Source organism: Sus scrofa, chromosome 6 (assembly GCF_054392235.1).
Source record: "Sus scrofa isolate SSC_HxYL_T2T_F1_AM1 chromosome 6, Sscrofa_HxYL_maternal_Yorkshire_Landrace_v2.0, whole genome shotgun sequence".
Lineage (NCBI taxonomy): Eukaryota > Metazoa > Chordata > Mammalia > Artiodactyla > Suidae > Sus > Sus scrofa.
In genome coordinates, this window is record NC_139388.1 from 27552859 (window position 1) to 27578499 (window position 25641).

Consider the following 25641-nt stretch of genomic DNA (forward strand, 5'->3'; position numbering starts at 1 on the left):
GCAAGGGAGAAAGATGTAATGAGATGATAATTTAAAAAAATATGTTTTGTCTGCTTAATATATGAAGTGTTATGGTTTTACAGAAGGTATAGTGACTGATTCTCTCTTTGGAAAGTTAGAAATAGCTTAAGAGTAGATGTTTTCTAGTCTGATATTTGAGAGGTGAGTGAAAAGATACTCTTCAGTGGAAGAAAGGCAGTTGGAGCCCATCAGAAGAAATTAGCAGTGCTTTCAAAGATCTGGGGCTGTGGATGGTATCTTTGAAAAATTTGATTTGGTTGGGGTACATAATTAATGGCAAGGAGTGAAGCAGGTGAGGCTAGGGGAAGTGGGAGATACCTATTGCCGAGAGTCTTGAATTGCAGGCTTAATGTTTCTGTTGTTAAGATGATCTTATCAGCGTCTTGGATGGTAGAATGGAGAAAAAGAGCCTTAGGAGCATTGATTAGTCATTTCTCTGCAATGAGTGAGATGATGGCAGTTTGAACCAAGGCTATGGAATAGAATGAAGAAGGGTCAGCCTGTTGAAGGTTATTGAGCTCTTTCTGAGGTTGTCAGATGGAAAGATGGACATGAGATTGAGGGTAAGGAGTAGAAAATGACTGCTTAGGTGTTATACAGAGTTTTTCATGAATTTAGTTATGTAATTTCCAAAAAGCTGGGAACATAGCCCAGGTCCTTTAAAATGGATATACTGGAACCAGAGATAATAGCACAATTATAAATTGATACAGAATAAATTTGGGATGAGGGGAATGTGGGTAGAGAAAGTAGCCTGGGCTACAGGGATGGGAAACACAGGTGGTTACCTTAGACCACTGTTACATGGTTACCATTGTAACATTGTTACATTATTATGGTGGTTACAATGTTACAACATTTTTACAATTGTTACAACATTGTTACCATTGTCTTGCTCTGTTTTTGCAGGAAAGTTACAATACAATGTCTTACATAAACCTTAAATGATGAGGCAGAGGGAGCTTTACCTCTTAAATACATGGACAAAGCTGTGATTGGTTGAACCTAATGAAAAAAGAATTCTAATTCCTCATCAAAAACCTGAAATTTATTTTTGCCTCCTATTCTGAAATGCACGCTTCTAGTTCTTCATTCATTAATGTGTTAACAAGCATTTATTGAGTACCTCGTGTCAGAGATTGACCGTGATACGAAGAATGCAAGAGAGAGAGAGCAAAGACAGACCTGACCCCTGTTCCCATAGAATTTAGTCTGCTGAGAAATGATAGGCACTAATTAAATAATCACAAAACTGAATAATGAATGAAATTTGAGATTAGATCTCAAAAGGGACAGAACAAATTTCTGCAAGTGCATGTAACAAGTAGATGTGACCTAGACCAAGGGGTGGAATAAGGCTTCCCCAAGAGAGTAAGATTTGAGCTGTGATCTGAAGTATATGAGAGTTTATTAGAGTTCCTGACAGAGGGAGCAGCCTGTACAAAAGGCCTGTGGCCAGAAGTCCTGAAAGAGTTCTCTTGTGGCTAGGAGTAAGAGAACAGGTTCTTACTTTGAAAAGAGGTGGAAAGTCAGGAAAGGGGCCATACACTGTCTTGCTAAAAGTTTCAGATTTTCTTTTCTTATTATTCTAAGAACAGTGAGTTTCTGTACACAGGTGAGTTCAATGATTTTGTTGCGTCAGTGTACATATCGCTTTCATTTTCTTAACACTTCACCATAATACTTTGTTTGTTTTGCTTTTTAGGGCCATACCCGAAGCATTTGGAGGTTCCCAGGCTAGGGGTGGATTAGAGCTGCATCCACAGGCCTACACCACAACTCACTGCCACGCCAGATCCTTAACCCACTGAGTGAAGCCAGGGATCAAACCTGCATCTTCTTGGATACTAGTCAGGTTCATTACTGCTGAGCCACAGTGGAAACTCAACAACAAGACTTTTTGATCAGAGCTATGTATCTGAGTCTGAGAAGGAAGCCAGAAATGGAGAAATAAATTAGGTCGATTCCCAACTCTCCAGAAACCCACAGTTTACAAGAGAATAAGTAACCAGACAGTTATGAAACAGTATAAACAATGGTGGGGGGGGGGAGCTAGAGGGTGCGAATAATGGTAGCCTCCTTACCACACCTCAGGGCACAAGGACAGATCCCAGGTGGATAACATCTGAGCCCAAAGAGCAAATATACATTTCTAAAATATTTAGAATAACACCTAATATATATTTAGTAGTTACTGTGTGCCCGGCATGCAGATAAATGCTTTTCAAATATATTTAAGAAGACAAAAGCCATATGAGGTATGCTCTATTATTATCCTCCTTTTAAAGATGCAAAAACTGAGAATTAGAAACTTTGAGCAGTTTTTTCAAGATCATACAAAGAGGACATGGGACAGCCACAGTCTGGACAAAGATGTACTTAAGGGCTGGAGAGCAGGGAGCTTAAATTGTAAATTTCAGATCAAACTATTAAAACATGAGATGTGTTGATTTTGAATGGTTACAACCTCTTTGAGGAATTTCTGAGGGTCTGTAAGTGCAGCATCTTTGCCCAAATTTATGGATAAGAGCTCCATCCAAAAGAACACCAATCACCAGCCTTAAAGCAGTGAAACCTTTGGTGCGATGGGCATGCCGGAAAGGAGTAGTGCATATGCATTGGAGAACACATCACTACTCAGACATTCTGAAAGGACCTGTTTTTATATCATTTGACTTTCCTTCTCTCCCCCTGTAATTACTTCATTTCAGCTAAATCACACTGTATTATGATTTAACAACTAGAACAGTCACTTAAGCATTGATATTTTGTAAGCACCTTCCCATCATTCTCACCAGCTATCTGGACTCATAAGGGAGAACGATGAGGGATCCCTTAGGGGCCCAGATGAACCATACAGATGTGCCCAGTGGTCAGTGTTGTGGCTCCAGTCCTGTCCTGATTAACGGCTGCTAATACCCTTAGTGGATTTTGAGGTAGAATAATTATTGAGCAAAGCAGAGAAAAGATTGTAGCTTTAAAAAAAAAAAATTTTTCTGTTCAATGAAAGTATAGTTGATTTACAATGTTGTGCCAAGATTGTAGCTTTTAAAACAAAGAGAAGTTGGCATTGGTTGGGGAGACAGGAGACAGTAAGAATATTCTGACTGGAGGCTGCACCTTTAACCTATTCTTTTGAAATTCCCCCCTCCCCTCTTTGGCCCTTCTAAATCATTGTCAGCCTATCTCTATACGTAGACACTTCCAAATGAAGAGACAAAATGCATTCTGAAAGCTACATGATGAAATGCAAAACCCTAATTTTTCCCATGTAGATTTGAAATTCCAGCCTGTTTCATTCCCATGCACTGCTTGTTAACTCTACACATGTGTAAATAATCAAATGTATCTAGTGGTCAGTGAGCGTTTTCTCTGTAAAATGCATACCTACTAGGAGAAGGCAGAGCCCTGAGTGATTTGTACTTGCAGAACCACAGAGGATTAGTCCCGGAAGGGGTCTTGAAGACTGCCCTCCAGGCACCGTCCTCTGATACGTAAGGGATCTTGAGCCCAGATGGGGGATGTGAGCTGCCCACGCTTGTAGGATGAAAACATTGGCTTCCAGACCTTAAGCCACCTTTGTTTCAGCTAGCTGCATGAATCTAAAACAGCGTTGCTTTTCATACTAAGCTGTAGGTCCCCTTACTTCCTCATCAAAGGCATAATCAATCATCATTTGCAAGGCTTTCATTTTAAAAAGTAGGAAATGAAATTCCCCAATGTCATTACATTTTAATTTGCAAAGAACCACTGATTTGGGAAGTGGAACCTCTTAAGAAGAAGGTCACCAAAATGCATGCTGGCATCCACTGTGCTTCTCAAACTCACTGTGAGTCTAGTGCAGTGGTCAGCAGACTGTTTTCTATAAATGCCTGGATAGTAAATATCTTGGGCTGTTTGGGCCGTATTGTAGCAACTGCACAACTGCTCTTGTAGCAGAAAAGCTGCCGTAGACAATACATAAAGGAATAGGTGTGGCTGTGTTCCAATAAAACTATGCATGGACACTGAAATTTGTATTTTATGTACTTTTCCCATGACAACAAAATCTTATTCTTTTTTTTTTCTATTTTTTAAAGCAATTAAAAATGAGGGAACTATTGTTAGTGCACAGCTATCCAGAAACAGATGGTGGACGTGGATTTGTCCCTTATGGCATAGTTTGCTGATCCCTGGGGCAGAGTTAGATACTTGTAACTCTCATTTTGGTTTGTACTATTGGGAAATCATATGTTTGGCTATTGAAGAACTTTTTTAAAGCACAAGTCCTGCTTTTCATTGTATTCCATGAAAAAAGTATCTAGATATTGCCTTGTAGAGAAATCTCCAAAATAGTTAAAGGTGGAGAGTAAATGTATTCTTTCCATTCTAAATTAGAATCTTCTTCAAATGAGTGCTGTGTGTCATTTGTCTTTGAACCACCAGTATGTGTTAAACCACCAAGCTCAAGTAATCAGCACCTAATAAAGGGTTCTTTGGGTAGAATAAACCATGTCAGTGCCCTCTTTAGGATACTTCAAATTTTCCCTCTCACTGCAGACTTTATGAATCCAAGTTTAGTTTCAGTGCTCTTATAATTTTTTTCCTTCCTTCATTAATTTAATAAATATCTCTTGAGCACCTACCAGGTGGCATTCAAGGCTCCCTGGCATAGTTGAGATTGGAATTCTGGTCCCATGATGTGCCTCCCTACACATTTAATCAATATGCAGTGAATATTGACTATCCAGAATGTGCCAGTGGCTGTTCTAGTTTCTGACAATAAGTAATGACCAAGCCGGTTAGAATTCCCGTCCACATGGAGCTTTCCGCTTGGTACAGATACTGTTAAAAACAATCATAAACAAGGAATGACTTGCAATTTTGACAAAGGCTGGGAAGGAAAAGGACAGCAGTATAAGATGGGGAATGGTCTGCTCTGATCACACTAGATGTTATACAGGATCCAACACAGGCTTACTCTCCCATGCTGAATCCTCTGCACATGTAAAGGTCCCATGCATGACCCCCTTCCCTTAAAATTAGTCTCTAACTCCACCTCCCCAAGCTGAGTTAGTTGTATCTGTGGCATTCTCCCCCTGCATGCTGTTCTTCTCTGATTGCTATCTTTATATCTCTATATTTTTATTAGATTTGAGGCCTTTGAGTACTGGCACGTCTTGCTCAACATTGTCAGCCACTGTTCCAGTCACCCAGAACAGTGTCAGGCCCAGCAGATAAGCGATATTGAACACGTGCTTGAATAAATGAAAAAAACATGCATACCTGATGGCAGCGGGCCAAGTTTATGGTACACAGAGAATGGCCCATGGGAATGTTTATATGCTTTAAAAACGGATCAGCCCTTTCCACTCCTTTCCCACACTCCCACCCCCAACACACCCACATCTAAATTTCAAAGAAATGTAATTTTCTATTTCTGTTCTATTCCAGAAAACTCACCATTAAGGAGGAAGGTCAAGTTGCTTTGCTTTCATTATTATAATTAAGGACCCTGACATCCTACTCCTTTTTCTTCAGTCTGACTCTACTCAGCAGTTCCAGAACCTAAGTCTCCTCTTTATTTGAATTGGGGCTAGGAAGGCAGCAACTTGCTGGGACTCAGCAATCTGCAGGGTCCAACAAAACCAGCCTAAAACAGTGCTCTCCATCAAGAGATGACACAGTTTAACCGCAATTAACTTACATCTTAAGTTCAGGGCTTCTGGTTTACTAACACGAATCAATACTTTATCAATTTTGTAAATTCAAACCAATGACATTCCATGACAGTTTTGGGAATTAGTGTTAAAATCCTGCCAAGTGAGATGTCGGTCGGAGCCAGATCATGCTCCTGTCAGGAGACGTTGCAGGTTGATCATACTTCGCTTTTGACATAAGGTTGAACAGAAATCCCTAGAGGGTTTGCTGAGAGTGGGAAGAAGAGAAAACATGTCCAGATTCTTCAAGTTGCTTCTTAGGGCTGTTGCACATGAAAATTAGTGAGAAACATTTAAGAGTATAAATATGAGCAACTAACCATCTTACTTCTCATTAGGAGATTGCAGCATAGACAGAGTGTGTGCACCACACTTGGGGTTCCAAGGAAAATGGGAGGAGGGGCAGCAGTCCAAGGGGGCATGACTTTGAACTTGGTTCTAAATGCAGGTCTGTTTCTGTATAACCATAGGCAGTTGCCCTAGTCTCTAAAAGACTTGTTTTCTCCATCCACAGAATGGACACATGCCTCACTATAGCAAAGACCTTTGTGAATGTTACACAAAAAGTATACTATTTTATTTGGAGTGATTAGGGCCTAGAGCATAGTAAGTGCTCAATAAATATTAGCTGCTGTTATTTTTACCTCCAGGACCAAATGTTTCAATGTTTGATGAGTCCCAGTCCAGTTGCAGTGTTCTTTTGAATTTTATTGTCTTCATCCATTCATTTGTTCAGCACACATTTGTTAAGCACCTACAAGGTACTTGGAACTTTGTTACATCACAGAGAAGTAAGTGATGAATGGCAAGGCACAGCCTCTCTTCTCATGAAGCCCATGCCACTCCCCAACCTACCATGGGCAAATACATCATTTTTCGATCCAGACATTCAAACAATCTCAAGCTTTCTCTGCTATGAGCAGTTTGTCTGCCAAGAATTCTCATTCTGTGCTTGGCACATAGTAGTTGCTCAGTAAATGCAGTAGTTGCTCAGTAAATGCCAATTGAATGAATAAATGTCAGTAGAATGCAGGGATGGTTAATGGCAATGAATGTGTCATATTCTTGAACACTGGGGGTTGAGCCAGAGGCTCTGAGCCCTTTTTTAATGTTTTCGGGAGAATGTGTTATGTGTGCATGGGCTTTGCTTAATTTACTCACAGTCAAAGAAAATATCCTGTGGAGATTTGGGCATGTTAGGTTCAAATTCTGGAACTAAAGTATATCTAGTTGTCATGGTAACTGTGTTATTGAACTGTGTTATTGAAGTAATTAGATGCTAACCTGAGTGTTTGGAAGGGCCAATCATTTCAGCAGACGATTTTGATTGGAGAACGAGAGTCCTGTTGAACTTCGGGTCCTGTGCCTCCTAGTCACCACTCCCAGAAGGAGCACCAGAATCCACCAGTCCTTATACAATAGTTTGCTAGCCCTGCACAGCAAAGAACCACCCTCATTCTGGCATAAACAACAGAAATATATCATCTCACAGTTCTGGAGGCTTGATATCCAAAATCAAGGAATCAGCAGGGTAGGTTCCCTCTAAAGTCTATGAGGGAAGGACCTTCTCCAGGCTTCTCTCAAGACTTAGCGCATCCACGGCCATTTTCATGTTACATGACATTCTCCCTCCATCTGCCCACTATCTTGCCTATGTACGTTATCTCTGTCCAAATTCCCTCTGTTTACAAAGATGCCAGTCAGATGGCATCAGGGTCCACCTGAATGACCTCACTTTAACTGGATGACCTCTGTGAAGACTCTGTCTCCAAGTAAGGTCACAGTGAGAGGTGATGAGGGTTAGGACCTAAGAATATGAACTTGAGGGGAACACAGTTGAGTACATAACACCTTTTCACAGGCAGGGGAAACTGGATCTTACTAGCATGCCGTGTGGGACCTCCAAGGCTTTAGAAAGATGTTATCAACAGCTCTACTAATTAGAGAAGGAAAAGTTGAGACCTGAGAAGGTGAAGCTACCTGTGTCAGGTCATGTCGCTGAGAGGGGTGGAATATCCTCCTTGCATGTGGTACCCCAAGTGTGAATGCCCATTTGTATCTGATCATGTCCAGATGTTCCATGTTTCTTTTGTGAAAATCTCAAGCAGAAGAAGAGCTGTTGTGATTTTGGTGCTCAGATCCATTAGGAGAAGAGCAAAGTCATCCAGATTCCCCCAATATTAACTTAAAATCAGGTTGGGGGAGCCCTGGCAGGCCTGGCAATAAAAGAGATCCAAGGCCCAGTTACCTTCTAGGCAGTGAACCTATAGGGCTGCCCAAACTGTCATTTTCTTGCCTTCTGAAAATGAACTGTTAATTTCCCCACCAAGACCCTGCACCAATTTAGTTTGTAAGGCTAATAACCGTTCACATAAGAACAAGGGGAATGCCATCCTTGCTTTGATGTATGATCACAAAGAAAGAACTATCTTTAAAATTCCCTTCCAAAGGGTGATGTTTATGAATCCTCTTTCAGTGAGGGATATAAAGGGATTTGTCAAACCCTAGTGTGATTTCAGTGGTATAGGAGAACAGCAGCCTCATTCACTGAGTTAGCACAATGCGAGCTCAGGAGCAGTGCTGTGCTCCTCCTAGAGAGCCAGCCCTGGGGAGTGGAGCTGCTCCAGCCTCCTGGGCCTCTCAGAGCTTCCAGGGTATTATTCCCATTTCCTCTTGCTTATTAACTAATTGATTTGTTTGTTTGTTGTGGTCTTGATTTGAAAAGTGAAGAATACAGTGGGAGACTTTTCATGATGTTATCAATCACAGCCCTGGCTGGGCCTTGACACCAGAAATATCAAAGATATTGAAGAGCTTGGGGTCGTCATTGGTGCTTTACTTTCCAAGTAATTCCTAGTAATTCCTAGTAAAGGCTGCCTTCACAGCTGCTGGGTTTTGTCTACAGAACAAGTCTTCTGCGATGGAGTTATATGCTATCATACACTCTGTTAGCAACATCTTTCAAAGGCAGAAGAGTAATAAAATGTCTTTGTTTTTGATGTGTCAGTTCTTGGTTGCCTGATAAATGGATGCTGTTTCACACTGCATACAGATTTTAAAGTAGATTTTGTATACCCATTTTGCTGATGAGAAAACTAAGGCTGGAGTGAATTCATAATTTTGTCAAATTTATGCACCTCCTTTGGGCTCCAAAGCATAGATTCAAGTCCTTATTGACCTAATTCTTCCTACTCCACCGTGATCCCATTCATTAGAAGATGTCCATATTAACTTAAAATATCTGGTCATTGATAGGTCTTTGTGCTTCTAAAATAATTTACTTGATCCGTAATGAAGTGGATCAGTTCTTAAGAACACCGTAAAAGATGTAGTCCCTGAAGAGTGACTCTTTGTTAGATTCTCCCTCATTTAGGATGCGGTTTACTGTTGTTCACTTTAGACTCTTCAAGGAGAAATCTGTGGATGTAATGCTCTCCGTGAAGAAAACTTGAAAAGACCACATCTATTTTTTTTTTTTTTTTTTTTTTTTTTTGCATTTCTAAGGCTGCACCGGTGGCATATGGAGGTTCCCAGGCTAGGGGTCTAATCACAGCTGTAGCTGGCGGCCTACACCACAGCCACAGCCACGACGGGAACTCCATCCTTGCTTTGATGTATGATCACAAAGAAAGAACTATCTTTAAAATTCTCAGTGTTAACCACTGAGCCACGACGGAAACTCCGAAAATACATCTAGGCGTTTACGTCATGGTGCAATGGAAACGAATCCAACTAGGAACCATGAGGTTGCCAGTTCAATCCTTGGCCTCATTCAGTAGGTTAAGGGTCCGGTGTTGCCATGAGCTGTGGTGTAGGTCGCAGATGTGGCTCGGATCCCACGTTGCTGTGGCTCTGGCGTAGGCCAGCAGCAACAGCTCAGATTCGACCCCTAGCCTGGGAACCTCCTTATGCTGCACAGGTGCAGCACTAAAAAGACAGAAAAAAGAAAGAAAGAAAGAAAGAGAGAGGGAGAAAGAAAGAAAAAGAAAGAAAGAAAGAAAGAAAGAAAGAAAGAAAGAAAGAAAGAAAGAAAGAAAGAAAGAAAGAAAGAAAGAAAGAAAGAAAATACCACATCTAGATTCTTATGGCCTTGGCTGTCATTTAGCTTCTAGAGAAGAGTATTGGGGTGTGAATCATGAGCTCTGTGTGCTCATCCTGCCTATGATCATTTGAATGACTTTGAGGAAGTCACTCAAGTCACAAATTGTTGGTGGTGAAATGAGTTAAAAAATGGGTATCTACTTAAAAGCACAGGAGCCTATGTGCATTCACACCCACTCCACCCCCTACACACTGTGTAAGTTTGTTTAATTATAAATGTTCAATAATTATTGTCATCCTACTAAAAATCAAGAGCTCTTATATACTTTAGGTATTTCATTTATTCTTATTTAACAGGTAAGATGATGGAAGGTCACAGAGATTAGAAGAATTCCCATGGTCACACACTACACTACATTGTAGTGACATTTCAAGTTAAACTCAGGAACATCTGGCTTTAAATGCATATTCCTTTTATAATATATTATTATCCCATCTAGCATCATCTGTAAAATTTTACCATGATTTGTATAGATACAACTTTAAACTTGAAGTTAGTTCTAAAGGCAGCTCAGTAGACAATCCAGCTTTCCAATGGGGTGTCTGAGAAAGGACCATTAAATTTCAGAGTTGCTTCTCTGGGCCACACACAGACTAAGGCCATGGGTGTACATGGCCATGCATATGGACAGAGATCTTGGTCTTAGTGTTCCAAAGATTCCCTGAACTTGAAGGTGCCCAAGGAGATTAGGACAGGCAACTACCAAAGTCATGGACAGCATTTGCTTCCTTGGGTAGGATGAGACAGTCTATCACCAACCACCTCACCTGCCTTGAAAATGTGGCTTGTGAGCCTGACACCTGCTACACAAATTTTCCAGTTCCCATTTGACTAATGTTCTGCTTTTCTGGCTATGATTTCCTGTGAGGGAAGCTTGATGATTTGCCCTAAACAAACAACTATGATCACAGCTTGTCTTTGCTAGAAGGTGGGGTGAGACCACCTTTAAAGGTGGGGGGGTGCTATTTTTGGCATCCTCTTTAGTTACCATGTTCTGTTTCTGTTCATTTTTAAGCATATATTTTGTTGTAAAACAAAACCAAAGGGAAACACCCCATATCTTTCCTGGGAAGAGGAAGGCTCAAGTAGTTTGTGGATAGATCAACATGGGTTAAAGCTGAAAGGTAGTTCCCATCACCAACAAGTGTCTCTTCAAATGTATTTCCAGAATTCTAAACTCTCAGTATTTTCATGCATACTAGTCTTTGCCAGATGCATGTGCTCTCTTCATCTCATTCTGAAGCTGGATTATTTATTTAATAATTATACATTAAGCACATACTAAGAGCCAAGTAGAGTGGTAAGCAGAATAGAGGCCCTGCCAACCACAGCTCATGGTGCAAAAGATAGATGTGAAAACTAGGCTAACACCATGTACTGTGAAGGGTCACAGCTGCCTCTCCTGGTGTGCTGGAGATGTGAGTTTCATTTTCACTTCATGTATTTAATATTTTCTCATCCTCCTGTCATATTTCACATTTTAATTCTTTCTCCAACTTAGTCATCTCCCTTAAATACTGTACCAAATATATTTTTTCCCCAACCTCTCCCTATCTTGTAATTCAAAAGTTTCCCAGGGTAATAGGGTTCCTTTTTCTCCACACCCTCTCCAGCACTTATTGTTTGGAGACTTTTTGATGATGGCCATTCTGGCTGGTGTAAGGTGGGAGGTACCTCATAGTAGTTTTGATTTGCATTTCTCTAACAATGAGTGATGTTGAACATCTTTTCATGTGTTTTTTGGCCATCCATGTGTCTTCTTTGGAGAATTGTCTGCTTAGATCTTCTGCCCATTTTTTGATGGGTTTTTTTGGTTTTTTTTTTTTTTTTTTTTTGGTATTGAGCTGCAGAAGGTGTTTATAAATTTTGGAGATTAACCCCTTGTCAGTCAATTCATTTGCAAAGATTTTCTCCCATTCTGTGGGTTTTCTTTTCATTTTGTTTAGGGTTTCCTTTGCTGTGCAGAAACTTTTCAGTTTAATTAGATCCCATTTGTTTATTTTTGTTTTTACCATCATTACTCTAAGAGGCGGATCTGAGATGTTGCTGTGGTTTATGTTGGAGAGTGTTTGGCCTATGTTTTCCTCTAAGAGTTTTATATTATCTGGTCTTATATGTAGGTCTTTAATCCATTTTGAGTTTCTTTTTGTGTATGGTGTTAGGAAGTGTTCTAATTTCATTCTTTTCCATGTGGCTGTCCAGTTTTCTCAGCACCACTTATTGAACAGGCTGTCTTTTCTCCATTGTATATTCTTGTCTCCTTTGTCATAGATTAGTTGGCTGTAGGTGTGTGGGTTTAATTCTGGGCTTTCTATCCTGTTCCACTGATCTATATTTCTGTTTTTATGCCAGTACCATATGGTTTTGATGACTATTGCTTTGAGGTCCAGGAGCCTGATTCCTCCAGCTCCCTTTTTCTTTTTCAGGATGTCTTTGGCTATTCTTTATCTTTTGTGCTTCCAGACAAACTTTAAAACATTTTGTTCAAGTTCTCTGAAAAATGTCCTTGGCAATTTGATAGGGATTGCATTACACCATTGGTGGGAATGTAAATTGGTGTAACCAGTGTGGAAACCAGTATGGAGATTCCTCAGAAAACTAAAAATAGAACTACCATTTGACTCAGAAATCCCACTCCTGGGCATCTATCCAGAGAAAACCATGACTCAAAAAGACACGTGTACTCCAATGTTCATTGCAGCACTATATGCAATAGTGAAGACATGGAAACAACCTAAATGTCCATCGACAGAGGAGTGGATCAAGAAGATGTGGTACATGTACACAATGGAATATTACCCAGCCATTAAAAGGAAGGAAATGACAGCATTTGCAGCAACATGGAAAGACCTAGAGATTATCATGCTAAGTGAAGTCAGTCAGACAATGAGACACCAACATCAAATGCTATCACTTACATGTGGAGTGTAAAAAGAGGACACAATGAACTTCTTTGCAGAACAGATGCTGACTCACAGTCTTTGAAAAACTTATGGTTTCCAAATGAGACAGGTTGGAGGGTGGGGGGATGCATTGAGGGCTTGGGATGGAAATGCTGTAAAATTTGGTTTTGATGATAGTTGTACAACTATAAATGTAATAAAATTCATTAAGTTATTAAAAAAAAGTTTCCCAGGGTGCTTGAGACCCAGGATATACACCAAGGTTTATCTTCCACAATCCTCTCCATCAGCTTTGCCTCCAATAGGAGATGTTTTTTATCACTTTCCTCATACATACCGCAAAAGTTCTTACTCTTAACCTCTGCTTGGCTGCTTCTTTCACCTCATGTGTTGTCTGTGAATCCCTCATTGTCACTTAGGACCCAGCTCTAGACTCAACTTCTTCCAGATCTTCTCTGACTAAAACCATGAAATTGTAGAGTTGTCTGAATCATCCCTGTCACCCTCACCCTAGTTTGGAAGCTTGATTGTTGGTGAATAATATTATTCCCATTCAACGTTCAGAAAACAGAGTGAGGGATCCTAATATTTAAAGGAAAGTGATCTCATTGTTGAATTACTCTTATCTCTAGGAATTCCTTTTTATGTGGCCCTGATTTACTTCTCTGGATCAACCTTTGCATTGGTTCTGCTCTGCCTTTTGGAAGAGACGAACAATTCTGTCATCTTTTCAGCTCCTACCCTTCATGTGAGCAGCCATTCTTCTTCCATCATTACCCTGCTCAGATCTCTCCTCCTTCAACCTGAATATTCAAAAGGCTTCACTCCTCCTGGGGAAATGGTTTGCTCTCCCAGGGCCCCATTCACATTCAATACCTCAGGGCAGCCTAGAGCCACATTTCCAAGTCCCTCTTAAAGAAGAGAGTTCACCTGTCTCTTCTTTTCTGCATTGATGTTTTTATTCAGACTAAGTTCATAATTGTTTTGCTCAGCACCTATTTTATGCAGGTGCTCATTGAGACCAAGGTTAGCAGAACAACCTACTTTTTCTGCAGAGACTTCCATTTAGACAGACCCCCTCCAGCCAGTGCTTAGAGAGTAGAACTTAAACTTGATCTAGATAAACCCATGCAGTTTTCCCCCCACCATGCTCTGCTTCCACAGAATAATTTGCCTGCTTCACTAGGGTTCTAAACATTGAAAATATCAAAAGCGTGAGCAAAAGTCACAGGTATTGAGAGCTGGTCTGAAATATTTAAACGTCATCTAATTCCAACCGACCAAACTGTCAGGAATAAGTTATATTTTACACATCAATGTAATAATAGTTAATTATGATGCTTTATATTTATCCGCCGCCTTTCCTCCAGAGACACTGGCAGAGTAAAGTAAATCTAACATCGATATTAAAAAATAAACCCCTGAATTAACACCAGCATGATGCCCCCTAAAACCAGAAGGCATAATATAAAACTCTCTGACAGCCAGGAAATGAATGGTTTTGCAAAGCATGAAAATTTGGCCTGTAGGATGACAGGAAAGTAATATGTCACCTGTGACTAGTTCTAACTCCTACCCTCAGGGTGGGTGTTGGTTTAATTTTGACTCTTTCTCCAGAAAAGTAGAAAAGTGAAAGACCTAGAAAACCCGTGAAGTTTGAGCAAGGTTGCCACCTGGGAGGAGAGGAGCTAAGAGTAGCAGGTTGGCTGCCTGCACAGAGGAAAAGGGACCCATTGAAGGGGAATTTTGAAAGCTGCTCTGTGAGGGGTGCAAAGCAGTGCTGCATCCTTCCCTTGGCACCTCCCTCGCGGTGATGCTAAGTAGAATAGTCACTGCTCTCTAGGGCTTTGGACACAAAGTGATGATTTCTGGGGAACACAAACAGTTGTCACATCCTGCAAATATTAGTGGATTCAGGTTAAGACTGAAGGAGACAGCAGGATTAAGAGACATCTGCATAGGAGAGTTATTAGGCATAAATTAGTATAAGTAAACACCTCATCTGAAACACTGCATCAATTATCATAAAAGTAATTTATAGACGAGCCATTTTAAGGAGTAATCATGCCTTAAGCATAAGGAACAAAGTTCTAATGGTAAGATTTTAAAGATAAACAGCAAACCAAACTTAAACAAAATACAGAACTTAATTATAAATCTTTCTGTCTCTGCCAGTAAACCATGGAGGTACTAGTGCAAAAATAATTTAATATATTAATAGGATTAGCCAGTATTCCTAAAGCCGGGAAATAAAATACAACTTAGTGTTCTCCCTCACCCTTGTTCTTCCACCCCAACTCCCAAATTTGTCTAGTACTTGGGTGTTGGAAAGAAGTAAAACCTATGATTCCTAAACAGCCCCTGCTCTCAAGGAGGTAGTAGAATCATCAGGGAGACAGTGCATCATCATCAATACCCAAAATCTAAGGAAGAAGGGGCTGGATGACACAGGGTGAAGATAAAGGGTGCTGCAGGGTCACTGGAAGGGGGATCTTACTGGGGAATGGGAACAATCAGGAACAAGACCTTGAAGGTTCCGATAGGGCATCCTAGAGTGTGTGTATGGCAAAGACGTGTAGAAAGAACAGAAGATGGAGCGTCGCCAGTCTGGGATACAGGGGGGCATGACCACCGCTATTTAGTGGCCCATTCCATTGTGAATAACATCAGTGCCCTCATGGTTATCTCTTTGAGATCGAATCCTCATAATGGCCTTATCAGGCACTGTTCAGTCATGGTAGCCAACTTTTATTAAGAAGTTGCTGTAAGATCATTTTTATACTGAGTACTTTGCACTTTGTGCTACCTTGATCATACCGTTGGCTCCAAATTACTGGTCTCTCTGTACCCAGGTTCCTTTCTGTGACTTGGAAACCCCTTTCTCTCTGACTTTGGCTTTGCTTTGTGGCAGAAATGATCTCTCTTTCTCTCCCTCTCTTTCTCTCTCTTCCTCTCTCCCTCCCTTTCTCTCTCCCCCTCTTCGTCCATCCACCATGAGAACGAGTCCAAGAGAGCCTGCTGGAGAATAAGACACCATGTAGAAGAGAAGCCAGTCGTTCTATCCAAGATCAGACTAGACTAATCTTGAGCCGTCTAACTCTCAACCACATGAAGGGGCACAGCCAAGCTCAGTAAAGCTTCCTACCCAACTTGTAGCTAATGATGCGTAATAATCATGCAGAAGTGAGTCCAGCTAAGACAGAACTGCCCAGCTAACCCATAGACTCATGAGCACTACTAAAGGTTTTTATTTTAAGCCATTGACCTTTTTTAGTTTGTTATACAGCAGTAGCTAGCTGCTGTACATATTACTGCTCACAACAAACTGTGAAAGGAGATACTCATGTCAGCTCTATTTACTAGATGAGGTAAATGACACCTAGAAAAATCAAATCCTTGTGCTAACTCCCATAGAACAAGCAAGCATAAGGGCCAAGATGTAAATTCAGATAGTCTTTTTCTAGATCCAGAGCTTTTAACCGCTTTTCTGTAGTGACTGTCCATTATGATCCAAATTTTGCAGTAACATTTGAAATAGGCCAAGTCAGGCACAGACTATAGAGCAAAAGCGAGCGATAAAGCCAGGTCTGCCTGACTTCAGCCCTGGTGCTGTGTCTGTCACCTCCCCCCACCCCCCAAGCAGAAGGGAAGCGCTGAGAAATAAATATCATGGTAAAGGAAGGTTGGGGTCAGAATGCACAGGCTTTCAGAGGCCCTCAAGCCCTTTCCTCAGGGTTTGAGATGTTAAGCTGTGCTGTAGTTATTTGAGTAGGGGCAGTGCAAGAGCCGGTATCCCTTTAGAAGCTTTAAGAGGCAGCCGGGGTACTTTCACACAAGCCATAATCCAAGAATGAATTTGGTATTTGTGATTTCTGCCAAGAACAACATCTCTCTGCAGAAAATGGACCTCTCTTTAGCTTAAAAATAAATTCAGGATGAATACACTTCAAAAACTTTAGGGGTTAGGTCAGAAAGGTCTCTCCCATGCAGAACATAAACACCCACTTTGTGGAAACTTGAAGTGTCCCTGTTTTTTTAAATCATAAAATATGCTGGCAAACTGCTTCCACAAGGACCCCTACCATGAGGATAATCTTAATCCAGCACAAAAGGAAAATATTTACAGGAATGGAGGCCGGCAAGTTGTTCTCCCCTGTGCTATGTGATATACTGACTACCCTGATTATATGACAGTTTGATGGGCATGGTAGAAAAAAAATGCTTCGGAGTATAAATATTAATGCTCAGGCAGTGATTTGTGTAAACTGCACAGCAAAAACAAAAGTACAGATACAAGTTTTTCATATATTTCGCCTTGTCCTCAGTGTGTATTATTTACCCCACATGTTTTCCATTTTTACAGCTCGTCTCTGTGACTAGGAACCATATTTCTCAAATCCTGAATTCTCATGTAATTTTTTTCTTTGGAATCAGAATAGAATTGAAACTAGTTTGCAAACTGGCATCTCAGGCATTAAAATTGAACTTTAAAAGGTTCTTTTGTGAGTGTTATGTGCCATCAAGAGGAATTCTGCGTGGCAGTCAGACAGCATCAATGCATTTCTAAAACCATTTTTTAAAGACCGTTCCAAACCATGCAGTCTTCATGGAAGAAAAAGGTGTCCAAATGCCCATCTGGACATCACCTGTAAGTTAGTGGGTCCACTTTTTAAACTTAACGTCATGGCTCTCAGGGGTGTCATGGCAGAAGAAGTGCCTCTGTTCTCTGCTAGAGTAGAACAGAAGCTGAGTTCTTGCTCCGGTGCCCTGCCATGCCCTTCACTGATGCCATCACTGGTTATGCCTTTGTCCTTGAGCAATAGTAATGCAGTCCTCTGCTTCTATTCTCCACTAGCCACATGTTCTTACGTTGTAGCATGTAGCCACACTGAGAATGGACTTACTGTGATTCTGTATAGAGTTGATAGCTTACCTGGCTGGCTCTAGTTAGTCCTAGTGGGGTGGGGGTGGCAACCGCTGGCCAGGCCACAGCATTGACGATGGATGGTGAATGGCACGTGAGGTCTGGAGTGTCATTTTCACCTCAAGACTCTTCAGCCACCTGAACAGCATGTATTTCTAGCACATCGACCCACTGGCAGACCTTGTTCTTGGCGCTGGGGCTACAGCAGTGTGGAATGCAGCAAGGCAGACATGGCCTTTGGAGACCACGGGAGAGAGAAAGATAATACACAGTACGACGAAAACAAAAAAACAACAAAAAAAGTAAACAAGTTGACTTTTGTCATATATGCTCTGAAGAGATTAAATAGGTTGATACAGCAGAGAGTGTCTGTCAGGAGATGACATTGGTGCTGAGATCTGTGTGATGAGGCAAAGCTGGTCATGTGAGGATGAGCGAAGAACCTTCCAATGAGATGAAGGAAACGCAACGGCCCCGGGATGAGAGGGAGCTTGGTGCGGCTGAGGAACTGGAGCAGGTGGGGAAGATGAGGCTGGGAGAGTAGACAGGATCTGGCTCACTTGGGCATCTTCCAGCCATCACAAGGAGCTGAGACTCTTCTTATCTGCAGTGGGAAGTTTTGAGAGAGTTGCATGCAGAGCTGGCAGGTGGTCTAATTCACATAAAATCTCAAACGCACCCTCAAGATTAGGGCTCCCCTCCAGTCTCTACTTTGTAGAGGAGTTCCCCATAGAGGGATTCTTTACTTCCTTGCAGGTGCTGGAATCACCCCCAAGGATTCTGCCTCCTGCCTGGGTCCCTATTTGGTTGACTCCCCACTTCCCTCTGACCTCGGCGATGATCACTATCTGAGTTTTGCTTCTCCACTATCCTCCCATCATTTCAAACAAGCTCAGACAGTTATGCCGGCTAAGCCTGACCTCATTGTGCTCTCTCTTTGCACGCTAGTGGTTGGGAGTCATCCCCAGAGTCTGAGTAGGTCTCCATGTGCTTCCCATCTTTCCTAATCTGTGTCACATGTGTCTCTGCATGCCATCTGAGAGCTGATCTCATGATGATCTGATACCCAGTATCTCCTAACAGCAACAGCCCAAAGTAGAAGGTCACTGGGAGAAACTCTGCAGGTCAAATGACCAAGGCTCTTTCACTGAAACATGGTAAGGAAAAGGAAAAGAAAGAGATCCAAGGGGAACATGTAAATAACAGATACTTAAAAGACGTATCAGAGAAACCACAGGCCAGACTAAACGACAGTGTCTAGGGACACATATTTGGTGATGCAACTATAAAAACTCAAGAAAGTGATAACTATGAAAATCAAAAAAAAAAAAAAAAAGTAGAAGATCACAGGAGACATACGTTGTATACTTTGTCCTGTTGTGGTCATCTGAATTTTAATTGCTATAAATAGGCAGGGTTTCCAATCCTAATTAGAACGCTCCTGCCTTCCTGCCATCCTGCCTTCTCTCTGCCCTTTTCCCTGTCTTTTCTGTCTTCTCTCTTCTTTCCTCTTTCCATCCTTTCACCTCAATCTATAAGGATAGAATCCTTGAATGGATTTATGAACATGATAATCCCGGTGATAATACTAATCATGATTATGATGAAAATTAAATAATCATAGCTAGCATTTATTGAACATTTAACTGTTCCAGGCATTGAACCAAGCCCCTTACGTACATATAGTCTCATAAATCCTTACACCTCTAATGGGTAGTGTTAATATCTCTGTTTTAAAACGTGAAAAACTCAAAACCTTTTAAAGGTCAAGGCCCTTGGCAAGGTGGCACAGGGGGGCAAAGGACAGAACTGACTGGTCCAGAGCAGAGGCCGTGTTCCTCACCACACTCTGAGAAGGCATGTTTTGTTAAGCATGACTGAACTGATATTCCGTACTGAGAACTTTGTAAAATATGCACACGTAGAGGCAAAGCATCTTTAACTCGTGTCTGGAAGGAGAGAGATGTAATGAAATAAAGGGCTCTTGGATTGAGGCAGGCAGAGGGTTCTGGTCTTGGCCTCTCATGCCTCTTCCCAGAAGTGCTGACAGAAACCCTTGACCACTGTGTTTGATGGGGAAAGTCTGGCCCACTTGGAAAAAACCATTGTGTGTGTGCGTGCATGCGTGCATGTGTGTGTGTGTGTGTGTGTGTGTGTGTGTGTGTGTGTGTCTGTGCCATGAGTGCTGAACCACCCCAGATTCCCTGCCCTTCAGGCTGAGGTCAGTTTGCATCAGTAAGGATGTATCTCCATCAAGTTCTTCTTCCCCAGGAGAGTGTCTGCCTAGTGCTGGCTGTGCTTCTTTGGCAGGTGCAGAGGGAGCTCCCTGTTTTGCCACGTTGAACCCTTCATGTACCCCACACCCTCCCTCCAACGGTCCTGGTGGCCATGTGCTGGTGTAGATGCTGGGGAGGGAGAGGTCCATTGACTCTGACCATGGTGGCTTAAGGAGGGGCGTTTTATTTTTATTTTTTGTCTTTTGTCTTTTTAGGCCAGCACCGTGGATTATGGAGGTTCCCAGGCTAGGGGTCGAATCTGAGCTGTAGCAACATGGGATCTGAGCTGCTTCTGCGACCTACACCACAGCTCATGGCAACGCTGGATCCTTAACCCACTGAGCAAAGCCAGGGATCGAACCCGCATCCTCATGGATACGAGTCGGGTTCCTTAACCACTGAGCCACGATGGGAACTTCAGGAGGGGCATTTTAGACCCTCTTCCAAGGGAAGAATTAATCTAATTTAAGGTTAATGCCAAAACCAGATTATCCTTTGGACAAATACAGCCGCCATAACCCTTCTTTCCTCTTCAGCCTCATTAAACACCCCCTGACACCAGGCTCAGCAGCACCCTGCGGGTGTGACAATATAATCAGTGTATGCCCATTAGCAGGTTGGCTCAGTTGCAGCATTTACTTTCAGAATAAGTACACCTTTGAGATGACTTCTTTATAAAAGAATGTAATTTAAAATAAAAACCAGAAGGGTTTTATGTTTTAAGCTGTTGATCACCAAAGAAATGGGTCCTATTATCATTTACTTTCCTCTATCAAATAAGACATCATCGCGCCGAGGTATTTATTTGACTAGGCAAAGTACACAGGGGCATACACATGAAATCATCATGCACAATGGTCTCTAGGAAATTAGAGTCTGGGATGAAATACTATTATGCTTTAGGAAGTCTGTGTAGCCTAGAGAATTGTTTCTAAAAAAGATGGCGACACTAAAATACAGCTGCCTACGTCACTTTTGGTTGTCCTGTGAGTTGTCATTTTTTAAATGTATTTTTAGTATAGTGATATTGCATGTGCTGGGTTAATTTAGGAAGTGTGCTTTTCCACAAAAGTGAATTTTTCAAATAACTGAGACTTAGCATTGATCCCACTGGAAATGGCTTATTTTAACTATTGCAAAGGGAAACCTTTACGGAAGGTATCACACACTTCTTTGCTTTTTGAAACAGAAAATACACAAACAAAGTTAACCTTCCCTTAATGTCGCAGGCTACCATTATCAACAGTTGTGTCAGAGAGAAAAAGTACCGTATTTGAAATTATTTGATACCACGTACATGTTTATACTCTGCCACTCCTCACAAAGAATTTGAGGCAGTTTGGAAAATTACATGTGATACAAAAGGAAAAGAGCAAATAATAGAAGGAATCAAGATGAAGGGAAAATACAGAAGCCAGGACAACACCCCCCAGGCAGAGCCTGTCTTCATGTTCTGGTTGCAGGTGCCAGAGATCTAGCCTTGAGTTCCTTGGACGAACAGGGAAATAATTGCGGCGTTATGAAATCCTGCAGTAGTGAGGAATGTGGAAGTGGCCTTGAGGCTGGCCAGAATTAGCTCCTGAGCACTGACAGGACCCTCTCTGTAGGTGTTTCATCTCTGTTTTTCTTTTTCTTTTTTTTTTTTTTTTTTTTGTCTTTTTGTTGTTGTTGTTGTTGTTGCTATTTCTTGGGCCGCTCCCCCAGCATGTGGAGGTTCCCAGGCTAGGGGTCGAATCGGAGCTGTAGCCACCGGCCTACGCCAGAGCCACAGCAACGCGGGATCCAAGCCGCGTCTGCAACCTACACCACAGCTCACGGCAACGCCGGATTGTCAACCCACTGAGCAAGGGCAGGGACCGAACCCGCAACCTCATGGTTCCTAGTCGGATTCGTTAACCACTGCGCCACCACGGGAACTCCTCATCTCTGTTTTTCTATGCCCTGTGTAACTGGGGTGAAGTAGCTTGGCTTACATGACATACCTGGGCAAAGCTCTCTTGCTAGGGGGATTTTCTCTTTTGTTTCTTTTTTCTTTTTTTTTTTTTTTCTTTTTTGATAAAGCATGGAAGTTCCCCAGACAGGGGCTAAATCAGAGATATAGTTGCCAGCCTATGCCACAGCCACAGCAACACCAAATCCTTAGCGCACTGAGTGAGGCCAGGCATGGAACTCTCATCCTCAGATAACATGGGGTCCTTAACCCTCTGAGCAACAAGGGGAACTCTGCTAGGGGGATTTGTATGTTAATCAAACCAGTCTCATTCTGAAGCCTCTATTCTTGGGTGGGTCTGTTTTCGTGTAAGGAAAAGGGATGGTACTCAGACAAAAGCGGCAGTCACTGTATGAGCGTTGCACACTGAACATTGGCCAGATTTTTACTTAAGCTTCGCAGTGGCCAAAACAAAGCAGGAGACCTTGTCGCTTATGTGATTCTCAGTTGCTATAACACAACAGGAAGAGGGGTTGGGGAGACAGTAGAAAAGAAGAAACCATTTTTTGAGGGAAACTCAGTTTTTCCTTGAATTGGTAGCAGAGGTTTCTCCCACCTGGAGGTGTCTGAATTAGGCAGCCGTGGAATACCTGAACCTAAAATGTAGAATTTTAAGGAGCTCTGGTCCCAAGCTCTGAAGTTAGAATCGCATTCCCTGGGCTGAGCACAGACGCACAGTTGTCTGTTTCTCTTTTTCTCTCAGTGCTCAACTCTATCCCCCTGGGGCTCTGGGCAGCCTGCCTTTGCCAAGATTCAGACTATCTTTGTTGCCAACAGCAACAAAAATAAACAAATGGAATGTCCGGATCTCTTACCCATGGCCGGGGACGGAGGCTCACGCCGTCTAAGAGGAGTACTCAGACATACCACAGAGGTTCTAAGAATCCAGAGACCTGAGTAACCAAAAGGAAGCCCTGGTCCCCCGCTCTGACTGCTGTGTGTAGACCTAGCTATGCAGCTACTGTCAATCCAAGTGCAGAGATATCGTTCCAGTTCATGGTCATGGAGATGTGGACTGGCTTGCATCCCTCTGCCGAGGAAAACGTTAAATGGCCTTGGGGGAAGCTCCTGTTTGTTGTACGTGGAGGGCAATCTGCCTTTGTCTTCCTTGGTGGCTTGTCTTTCCTGATAATTCCATTCTAGACCACAGCCTCGCAGGAAATGGATCTCACTTCCTGAGTCAGAGCTGCTGTTCCAGGACCTGTGGGATGCAGCCAGGATGGCATCTACCTCACTCCTTCACCTACTGGTTCTCTCTTCTGCCAGTGTTAACAGAAATTGCAGAGTTTCCCTACTCGAGGCTGTCACTTGCTTCTTTCTTTACTGCTGGTCGCCTGTGGGATTGTTGTGCAGAGCAGGGTTCCTGCTTCTTTGAATGTGGATCCTTCTCTGAACCAGCAAGTGATCTACCTCATCACCCTCCCTGGGCCAAGCAGTATATGGCAGCTTGTTTGTTTGTTTGTTTTTAGGGCCGCACTCCTGGCATATGGAGGTTCCCAGGCTAGGGGTCTAATCGGAGCTGTAGCTGCCACAGCACACAGCAATGCCACATCTGAGCCACGTCTGCAACCTACACCACAGCTCATGGTCACGCTGGATCCTCAACTCACTGGTGGAGGCCAGGGATCAAACCCGCAACCTCATGGTTCCTGGTCAGATTCGTTTCTTCTGTGCCACGACAAAAACTCTGTATGGCATCTTTCTAATTGTCTCTTATAGGCTGGAGCCCATATGAGGGTTTATTAGAAACCTGTAACAAGTTAGAGCCCTTTGAGTGCTAAAATGTATGTGAGTGTGGGGGAGCTTTTTGAAAGCCATTCCTACCTAAATCAAGCCCTTCTCATTTGTATCTAATTTCAGGACTGAATGTTGGTTAAGTTACTAGAAGTCTGGCATCTGAGTTAGTGGGGTATTGCTATGCTTAAAGAGCTCTCAAATATCCCAGGCATCACACACACTGCATCTCTTACAATGACTAGTGGATGGGTTTGGGGAACAGCTCGGGGACCAGGTAAGTTGTTCTTTTGTCCACGTGACGAACATCATCACTTGCCTCGCATGATGTATTATTTGCAGGAGAGACACATCTGGAACTTCTCTTTCAGAAGCACGAGCATGTTCTGGATGGTTTTGGAGAGAAGAGCAACCTTCCCTACACATGATTGCTTAGATGAGCCTCCAAACGCTGGCATGTTCTGAAGAAGGAAGCGGAGAGGCGCGGGCGTTGCAGAGGGAGCCTCGAGCTGAGCTGGGCTGGGAGTCATTAAAGGAGGCGGCTGTCCCCGGGGCCCCAGACGGCGTCTCATCAAGATGCCCTGGAACTCGCCCAGCTTTGCTTCAGATGTTCCAAGCTCATTTTGGTATGTGCATTTACATCTTCTCTGCCTTCCTCGGGGGGAACGTTCTTTAAAGGAAGGGGATGGTGAATTAGAAGTTTCAGAGCTCAGCTTGCTAACACACCTCTAGAGGAAATCATGGGGCAGAATGACAGGATCCTTCCCTGGGGTTCAAGCGCAAGAGAACAACTTCCTGTCCTCCCCACTCTCCACCCCCAACACCTGGGCGGCATACACATGCACATGGTGGATGTAAGGCAAATTGCCGAAGCATGGCAGACCTGTTTGCTTATCTGTCAAAGGGGAAGAGTGATGTCCACCTGCCAGCCAGCTGGAGGTGGCAGCGGGGGAGGGGGGGAGGGGGGAGGGGAGTGTGAAGAGGAAATGCAAAATACTAAACACAGAGCCTGCCACATAGTGGGCACTCAACCTTTCTTTTTAAAGAAAAAAAAAAAAGAAAGAAATAGAGCAGTATGCCTAGACACTGTAAAAGCAGCCTGTCATGGTCCTATCTCCACAAACCTCTCATAATTTGCCCCACTGTAAGTCTGTCTCCATTCTCCAAGGCCCTTAGTGCTCTGCAGATGCTCGGGTGGGTGAATCACAGCTCTATGATTTACTTTGTGTTTGTATTGTTTGGGGGTGTGTGTATGTGGGGTGGTGTGTGTGTGTGTGTGTGTATGTTCATGAGTATGCATGTCCTGGGGACGGTGTGTGCATCTGTCTATGCATCTGTGCTTCTTCTTGGATTTTTTCAGTCCTTCAGTTCACTTGTCCCAGACAGGAAATGTGGCTTTATCTCTCTCTCCCCATGCTGTGTACACAGGAAGGACTAATAATTTTGTGACAAATTTATTTATTTACCACCATGTGAGAGCTATTATTGTGTTCCAGGCTACTTACTAGGTACTTTATACTGGTATTTTATTTAATCTCCATGACAGCACTAGGAGATGGGTTTTATTAACTGCATCCTTTTAATGACTATTTATATAGTCAATAAGACAGTAATGACTTAGACCCCCGCAGAGCAGATAAGGAAACCGAAGCTCAAAGGTTTTAAGTGACTTGCTTGGTGTCGCACAACTACCCAGTGGTGCGTCTTGGACCCAAACCACTTTTCTGTGACTCTGACTCAGGTTCTGAATTCTAATTAACCAGTGGCTCTTAAAGTGTGGCTCCCAAACCAGCCACATGAGCATCCCATGGAAGGTTGTTAGAAATGCAGATTCTTGAGCCCAGCCCCAGACCTGATGAATCAGGAGCTCTTGGGCTGGGTTCCAACCTTCTCTGTCTGTCAGGCGTGTCCAGGTGGCATAGATGCTTGCTCAGGTTTGAGAACCTCTGCCTTGGAAGCTATCAAGTGAAGCCTGGACGACAAGGGCCAGGA

The 25641-nt window shown here is 42.6% G+C and overlaps 1 protein-coding gene across 1 annotated transcript in view; it reads left to right on the forward strand.

Moving 5' to 3' along the window:
• The window catches only part of LOC106507571 (uncharacterized), a 483906-nt gene that overhangs the window by 218111 nt on the left and 240154 nt on the right, over nucleotides 1–25641 (forward strand). Inside the window, exon 7 of the mRNA XM_084959096.1 lies at nucleotides 24021–24275. Coding sequence (XP_084815222.1) covers nucleotides 24021–24114 — 94 coding nt within the window. The 3' untranslated portion in view covers nucleotides 24115–24275. The remainder of the gene's footprint in view (nucleotides 1–24020; nucleotides 24276–25641) is intronic.